Source organism: Octopus sinensis, linkage group LG10 (genome assembly GCF_006345805.1).
Source record: "Octopus sinensis linkage group LG10, ASM634580v1, whole genome shotgun sequence".
Lineage (NCBI taxonomy): Eukaryota > Metazoa > Mollusca > Cephalopoda > Octopoda > Octopodidae > Octopus > Octopus sinensis.
Window position 1 is genome coordinate 40,830,384 of NC_043006.1, and position 9,293 is coordinate 40,839,676.

The window sequence follows — 9,293 nt, forward strand, 5'->3', positions numbered from 1 at the left end:
ATAATAATAATAATAGTAATAATAATAATAATAATAATAATCCCGAAACTGTCACATCTGCTAATGGTAATGTCGGCTCTAAATATTGACGCCAATAATGTATTATGTGTAAATGTATTTGTGGCGCAATTGTAACGTCACTTATGTTGAACGTGGCAATGAGTATTGTGAAGACATGAGACATATGACACTAGGACCATTTAAATTTTACAGACTTGAAGACTTCTTCCACTGTTCTTGGGTTTTTACCTCCCCCTCGTCCCCCTCCTTTTCTTCCTCTTTCTTCTTCTTCTTCTTCTTCTTCTTCTTCTTCTTCTTCTTCTTCTTCTTCTTCTTCTTCTTCTTCTTCTTCTTCTTCTTCTGTTTTTCTTCTTTTTCTCTTCCAGTTTTTCTTCGCCTTCATCCTCATTTCCATCTCGTTTGACTTTGAGCAGAAGGACAAATATACTACTACTACTACTACTACTACTACTACTACTACTACTACTACTACTACTACTACTACTACATAATGATAATAATAATAATATTAATAATAATAATAACCATTGATCATGTGGTCTCCAAGTGCAGTCTTCTAGCGCCTACAGAGTATCTCAACAGGCACGATAGAGCTGCACAATATATTCACTGGGTAATCTGCAAAAACCTGGATTTGCCCCATGAAAAAAACTGGTGGGAACACAAACCACCCCCAGTGCGTGAAAATGACCACATCTCACTCCTCTGGAACTTCACCATTCAAACTGACAGAAAGATAGATGCAAATAGGCCAGACATCATATTGAAAGACTTCAACACAGAACATGCCTCCTCATTGATATGACTGTCCCAATCGATATAAACGTATCTGTCAAGACCTACCAAAAACTGAGCAAATATAAAGATCTTAAAATAGAAATCAGCAAAATGTGGAACCTGAAGACTAAAATAATACCTGTTGTCATAGGTGCCCTGGGAATGATAGCAAAAGGGGCTGATAGCTACCTAACTCAGATACCAGGAAACCCAAAAATGGCAGAAATTCAAAAGATAGTGCTCATGGGAACTGCTCATATCCTACGCAAAATACTTTCTATGTAATCTCAAGGTTTAAAACAAACATTTATTTTCTTTTTTTTTTAGACATCCACCAGTTCAACACAAAAAACAACCAAATATATGGCACACTAGGCATAACAACAATGTGAACTTCCAACCTGTTGTCTCTTGAGGTCTCTGGGTGAGACTTGGAGCCAACTTGTACAAATATAAGCAAAAGTCAAACATAGAATAATAATTAATAATAGTATAATATAATAATAATAATATATAATAATAATAATAATAATAATAATAATAATAATAATGTTGACAAAGCCCTGACAAAGATGTTGACAAAGCCCTGACCCATCAATGGCTAATGGCCTCTGGCTTAAAATCTGAAACAGAGGGATTTATCATAGCAGCTCAATATCAATGCCTACCAACAAGAAACTACCAGGCCAACATATTAAAGATCAGAAGCAGTCCAACGTGTCGTGTATGCCAGCAACAAAATGAAACCATTGACCATGTGGTCTCCAAGTGCAGTCTTCTAGCGCCTACAGAGTATCTCAACAGACACGATAGAGCTGCACAATATATTCACTGGGTATCTGCAAAAACCTGGATTTGCCCCATGAAAAAAACGGGGGAACACAAACCACTCCCAGTGCTTGAAAATGACCACATCTCACTCCTCTGGAACTTCACCATTCAAACTGACAGAAAGATAGATGCAAATAGGCCAGACATCATATTGAAAGACTTCAAACAAAGAACATGCCTCCTCATTGATATGACTGTCCCAATCGATATAAACGTATCTGTCAAGACCTACCAAAAACTGAGCAAATATAAAGATCTTGAAATAGAAATCAGCAAAATGTGGAAGCTGAAGACTAAAACAATACCTGTTGTCATAGGTGCCCTGGGAATGATAGCAAAAAAGGGGCTATAGCTACCTAACTCAGATACCAGGAAACCCAAAAATGGCAGAAATTCAAAAGATAGTGCTCATGGGAACTGCTCATATCCTACGCAAAATACTTTCTATGTAATCTCAAGGTTTAAAACAAACATAATTTTCGGTTTAAAAAAAAAAAAAACTTTCTTTTTTTAGACATTCATTAGTACAACACCAAAAACTCCACCCCCCCCCCCAAATATATGGCACACTAGGCATAACAACAACATGAACTTCCAACCTGTTGTCTCTTGAGGTCTCTGGGTGAGACTTGAAGCCAACTTGTACAAATATAAAGCAAAAGTCAAACATAGAATAATAATAATAATAGTAATAATAATAATAATAATAATAATAATAATAAAATAATAATATAATAATAATAATAATAATGTTGACAAAGCCCTGACAAAGATGTGACAAAGCCCTGACCATCAATGGCTAATGGCCTCTGGCTTAAAATCTGAAACAGAGGGATTATCATAGCAGCTCAATATCAATGCCTACCAACAAGAAACTACCAGGCCAACATATTAAAGATCAGAAGCAGTCCAACGTGTCGTGTATGCCAGCAACAAAATGAAACCATTGACCATGTGGTCTCCAAGTGCAGTCTCTAGCGCCTACAGAGTATCTCAACAGACACGATAGAGCTGCACAATATATTCACTGGGTAATCTGCAAAAACCTGGATTTGCCCCATGAAAAAAACTGGTGGGAACACAAACCACTCCCAGTGCTTGAAAATGACCCCATCTCACTCCTCTGGAACTTCACCATTCAAACTGACAGAAAGATAGATGCAAATAGGCCAGACATCATATTGAAAGACTTCAAACAAAGAACATGCCTCCTCATTGATATGACTGTCCCAATCGATATAAACGTATCTGTCAAGACCTACCAAAAACTGAGCAAATATAAAGATCTTGAAAATAGAAATCAGCAAAATGTGGAAGCTGAAGACTAAAACAAACCTGTTTGTCATAGGTGCCCTGGGAATGATAGCAAAAGGGGCTGATAGCTACCTAACTCAGATACAGGAAACCAAAAAATGGCAGAAATTCAAAAGATAGTGCTCATGGGAACTGCTCATATCCTACGCAAAAATACTTCTATGTAATCTCAAGGTTTAAAACAAACATAATTTTCGGTTTAAAAAAAAAAAAAAACTTTCTTTTTTTAGACATTCATTAGTACAACACCAAACAAAAACTCCACCACCCCCAAATATATGGCACACTAGGCATAACAACAACATGAACTTCCAACCTGTGTCTCTTGAGGGCTCTGGGTGAGACTTGAAGCCAACTTGTACAAATATAAAGAAAAAGCAAACATAGATAAAATAATAAGAATAATAATAATAATAAAATAATAATAATAATAATAAAATAATAATAATAATAATAATAAAATAATAATATAATAATAATAATAATAATAATAATAATAAACAATAAATGCCCTGATCAGCACCATGCCCTGATCAATACCAGGCAATCTTAACTGATTGGAAGTGTCATCATGTACATTGTTTCGTCTTGGTATAAAAGATGGGCTACAGCAAATATTCTGCTCAATACCACAGATTTGCTTGTCAGTTGTTTGACCTTAACCAGTTGACCATGTCCCTTAGTGGCTGACGATATGTGCATCTCTGATCACGAGCAGAAGTAGTAGGGGAGCATCATAGCCATATGTTGAGAGGGATTCTTTGGGGTTTGAATAATTCACCTCTGGAAACATGGGTGTTTCATTCAACATCCTTAAACAACCCTTATTCAGGGACCGTTTGAGCGGATTGGGCTACTCAACCAGAAGAAAATTCTAACTGGGCCCCACCTGCAAGGTCATGTGCTGTTTATCTTGATATGAGATCATCATGTCGCGCACATATGGTTGTGATGCATGTGCCTGGTGTACCCTTATCAGTAGGGTAGTCATGATGGGTATACTGGGCTTCGTATATTTTATCCCAGTGTCACTTTGATGGCATGCACTGCTCTCTCACTCAATAATAATAATAATGATAATAATAATAATAATAATAATAATAATAATAATAATAATAATAATAATAATAATAATAATAATCATATTTTATAGGATTGAGGTAACTCCTCCGGTAGGTATACAGAAGCAAAAAAAAAAAAAAAGAGTGCCATCGTTATCAAGTGAATGATATTTCGGCATCTATCGTACCTTCCACAGGTTCAAAAAGTAAACTTGTCAATCTACTTCATTTTTGCTAATATTTTATAGGATTGAGGTAACTCATCCAGTAGGTATATAAAAGCAAAAAAAGTAGGTATATATTATATATAATTGTATAATTTTATTATATGTAAACCCTGACACTTTGCGACTGTCTTTGTTGTTTCCCCCTTTTTTCACCCCTCTGACGAAAAACATCCCTATTATTATTATTATTATTATTATTATTATTATTATTATTATTATTATTATTTATTTATTATATATTTCGGCACCTAGCGTGCCTTCCGCAGGTTCAAAAAATAAACTTGTCAATCTACTTCATTTTTGGTTATATTTTATAGGAAGGTTTGAGGTAAATCTTTTTTTTTTTTTTTGCTTTTATATACCTACTGGATGAGTTACCTCAATCCTATAAAATATTAGCAAAAATGAAGTAGATTGACAAGTTTATTTTTTGAACCTGCGGAAGGCATGCTAGGTGCCGAAATATATAATAATAATAATAATAATAATAATAATAATAATAATATAATAATAATAATATCACAAAGGCTGAACAAGCACCTGGACGAAAACAAACTGTTCCCAGAAGAGCAGAAAGGATGCCGCAAAGGCTCATATGGCTGTAAAGATCAACTAATGATTAATAAAGCCATAACTGAAGACAGCCACAGAAAGAAGAAAGGCCTCAGTATGGCCTGGATTGACTACAAAAAGGCATTTGATAGCATCCCCCACAATGGATCCTCGAAACACTAGCCATTAACAAAGTAGCACCAACAATCATAAAATTCATAGAGCACTCTATGAATAATGGCAAACAGTCCTACACTCCAAACAAAGAGGGACTCATGAAAACCAAAGACATCCCCATTAGAAGAGGAATATTCCAGGGAGACACGCTCTCTCTCCACTCCTTTTCTGCTTGGCACCGTCACCTCTATCTGATATGCTAAATAGAACTGGATGCGGATATAAATGTTACGGCCAAACGATCAGCCACCTTTTATATATGGATGACCTAAAACTATACGCTGCAAATGACAAACAGCTGGAAACACTATTAAAGACAGTTCATGGATTTACCAAAGAAATAGATATGAAATTTGGATTAGAAAAATGCGCCAAAGTAACCATGAAAAGAGGAAAACTAGTTAAGAGTAACAACATCACACTAGATAAAACCAATGAAATAAAAGAATTAGACTAAAGCCAAACTTACAAATACTTAGGAATCCATGAACTAGATAAGACCAACACACACAACAATGAAAGAGAAAATAAAAAAGAATATTATAGACGAGTTAGATCAATACTAAACCAGAGCTCAATGCTAAAAACAAGATATAGGTATCAACACTTTAGCTGTCCCAGTTATAAGTTACAGCTATAATATCCTTAACTGGACACGAAATGAACTGACCAAAATAGATAGGAAAACAAGAAAAATAATAAACAGGATCTAGGATGCTCACCCAAAATCTGACATAGAAGACTATATATACAATGTATAGAAGTGGTAGAGGCTTATAAACAGCTGAAAGCTACTATAAAATAACCACCATAGGACTGCAAAAATATCTACTCAGAAGGAAGAAAACTGATCCAGATAGCGGCAAAACACGAGCAAAACAAAAAAATGTTCTCAGTATTTAAGGAAGCTGACAATACAAACAAGAAATCATACCACCTAATAAAAACAGGAAGAAGAAGAAGATGAAGAAACAACAAAAGCTATAAAACAAGTGAAATCCAAACTAAAAATAGAACAGCAAACAACCAATCCTAAAAAAACGATGGCAAGAAAAAGCCCCTTCATGTAATACTGGACTAAACTAACGCAAAAGAAATAGACAAAGAAAAATCCCAGCAATGGTTGAGAAGCTCAGGACTCAAAGCAGAAACAGAGGATTTTTAATTGCAGCACAAGACCAAAGCCTCCCCACCAGAAATTGCCAAAAACATGTAATGAAAAGAAATATTACAAGTAACTGCAGAATATGTGGAGATGGACAAGAAACAATAAATCATATTATCTCTAGCTGCCCAGTCCTGGCTAAGAAGGAATATATTCACAGACATGACAGAGTTGGAACCTACATACATTGGAAGCTATGCCAACATTATGGAATAACAACAGAAAAAAGATGGTATAGCACACACCAGAAAAGGTCACAGAAAACGAGAAAGCAACCATACTCTGGGATATGCCGATACACACAGATAGAGAATTAATGCCAACAGACCAGATATAGTTGTCAGAGATCATGAAGAAAAAAATGCTTTCTAATTGATTTATCAATACCGGCTGATGACAAACGTGTCTCTAAAGAAATGGAGAAACTCTCAAAATACAAAGACCTGAAATAGAGGTAACTAGACTTTGGAATCTGAAAACAGAAACAATTCCTATCATAGTAGGTGTGCTTAGGCATGATAAAAAAAAATTCAGACAATACATAACAAAAACACCAGGACTTACAAACACACTATAACATACAGAAAATTGCACTACTAGGCCACTGCACACATCCTAGTCCTAGCAAACACTTTCCATACAATAACCATCAGCATCACACAATCACAGCACATACCCAAGGCACACAGAGCTGCGCTCGGTAGTGAAGTGAAAGCACGCTATAAAATAAAACTACTGAATAATAATAATAATAATAATAATAATATAATAATAATAATAATAATAAATAGGATGTTTTTCGTCAGGGGGGTGAAAAAAGGGGAAACAACAAAGACAGTCGCAAAGTGTCAGGGTTTACATATAATAAATTATCAATTATAATATATATATATATATATATATATATATATATATATATATATATATATAACGGGAAGGTTTACGAAAACATAAACAAAAGACGAAGGCAAGTGGAGTACAAACAAACAATGTATTATTGAGGTCGCTCAGGAATAAAATAAAACAAGTCTTTAACGTTTCGAGCCTACGCTCTTCGACAGAAAGATACACAGAAAAGAAACAAGGAGAGAAACAAGGAGAGAAAAAAATGCGTGTAGGAGCTAACGGTCCATCATGGCGTTCTGATTTCAGGCAGAAGTCAGAGGTCAGACGTCAGACGTCAGAGGTCAGACGTTAGACGCTAGAGGGATAGTAGGGGAGATAACAGGGTCAAGTGACTTCGCCCCAACATGAAGGTGCGTGTGTGTATAAGAGAGTATGTATGTGCGTGTGAAAGAGGGCTGGTGGTCTGGACGTGTGTATGTGTGGGTGTGGAGATATGGGGATGGTTGTGTGGGTGGTGTGTTGTGATGTGATGTGTAATGTGGGCGGTGTGCTGTGGGTGGTGTGTTGTGATGTGATGTGTGATGTATGGTGTAGTGTAGTGTGGTGTGATGTTGTGGGGAGGTGGGGGGCGAGAGTGGGGAAAGCCCATGTGGGGTGTGGGTTCGGCTGGTGGTTGGGGTAGAGTGGGGGTTGTGGGGAGAATGAGAGGGGAGAGAAGAGAGAGGAGGGGAGAGAGGGGAGGGGAGAATGGAGATGAGGGGGAGAGGGGAGAAAGGAGATGAGGGGGAGAGGGGAGGAGGGGAGGAGAGGAGAAGGAAGGAGAGGAAGAGAGGGAGGGGGAGAGAAGGGGAGTGAGGGAGCAGAGAGAAAGAGAGAAGGGGAAGAGGGAAGAAGAAAGAAGAAAGAAGAAGAGGGAAGATGGGAAAGAAGGGAAGAGGAGGGACAGAGAGTAGGGGTGAAAAGATGAAGGACTGAAGAGAAGTAGGAGTCGGGGGGAGGTTAGATGAAAAGGCGGGGAGAGTTGAGACAAAATGGCGTAAAAAAGCGAAGAGAGATGATTAATCCCTGTTCACGGTGCAAGCGGGAATCCGGATGGCCTCTGTGCAAGAACAATCCGACACAGACAGGTGTTCCAAGGAGTGACCGGTGGAGCGGAAATGGCGTGAGACCGGTGTGTCATTGGCAAGGCGGATGTCTCGGAGGTATTCCGCGAACCGGTCAGCCAAGCGGCGTCCCGTTTGTCCGATGTACAGGGAATGGCAGAGAGAGCAGGAGATGCAATAGATGATTTTGCTGGAGGTGCAGGTGAAGGAGTCGATGATGCGATAGTGTCGATGATGGGTGCCGGTGAGGAGGGTGGTGTTAGAGAGGTAAGGGCAAGTACGGCAACGTGGGTGGGAGCAGGGGAACGAGCCAGGTTGGGAGGTAGGGTCAGGGAAGAAGCTGTGAACCAAGAGGTCTCGTAGGTTATGGGCTCGTTTGAAGGAGGGGAGGGGTCGGTTAGGGAAGAGGTGTGAAGGACGGGCGGACTGGAGATGCCGGAAAGCTCGAAGAGGTAGGGTGGTGGGTGGTAAGTGAGGGGAAAAGGAGCGCGAGACTGCAGGCGGGTTTCGAGGGGAGAGAGCAGATCACGGTCTACGAACGTGCTCTGGCAAGGGCGGTGTGGATAGTGGTGAGGGGGTATCCACGTAGGATGAAGTGGCGAGCCATGAGTTGAGACTGAGTCTCAAAGTCATGGCCGTCACTACAGAGCCTACGTAGACGGAGGAATTGGAATAGGGGATGGAAAGCTTGGTGTGTTTGGGGTGGGAGAGAGAGAGTAAGTGTTGAGTAAAAGGAGTGTGAAGTCTGCTGTGTTGTGAGTAAATGGTGGAGGTGGTAAGGAGTGAGTGATGATTACTGACCGAATGTCGAGGAAGGAGACAGGGTGTAGAGATATGTAGGTGAAGTAGATGGGCAGGATGGAAGGATTGAACGAAAGAGAGGAAGGAATCTAGATGTCACGGGAGAGTGAGGTGGCACCGATAATGTCGTCAATGTAACGACCGTATAGTTCGGGAGTGGGACCATGAAACTAGAGAATATTTGGGCCTCAACATAGCCAACGAACAGATTCGCATAGTTGGGGCCCATTCGCGTTCCCATGGCCACTCCCGAGACCTGATGGTAGAACTCGCCCGCGAACGAGAAGCAGTTAGAGAAAGGACAAGTTCGGCCAGACGAATGAGTGTGGCGTGTCGGGTTCGGGGTTGGGGCGGAGTCGAGAAAGTGTTGAAGTGCCCGCAGTCTTTCGTGGTGAGGGATGACGGTATAAGAGGCTCT

The 9,293-nt window shown here is 39.3% G+C and overlaps 1 protein-coding gene across 1 annotated transcript in view; it reads left to right on the forward strand.

Moving 5' to 3' along the window:
- The first annotated feature begins 1,898 nt into the window (after positions 1-1,898).
- The window catches only part of LOC115216190 (proto-oncogene tyrosine-protein kinase receptor Ret-like), a 25,296-nt gene continuing 17,901 nt past the window's right edge, over positions 1,899-9,293 (forward strand). Inside the window, exons 1-2 of the mRNA XM_029785388.2 lie at positions 1,899-1,936; positions 7,296-7,313. Of these exons, the coding sequence (XP_029641248.2) occupies positions 1,907-1,936; positions 7,296-7,313 (48 nt within the window). The 5' untranslated portion in view covers positions 1,899-1,906. The remainder of the gene's footprint in view (positions 1,937-7,295; positions 7,314-9,293) is intronic.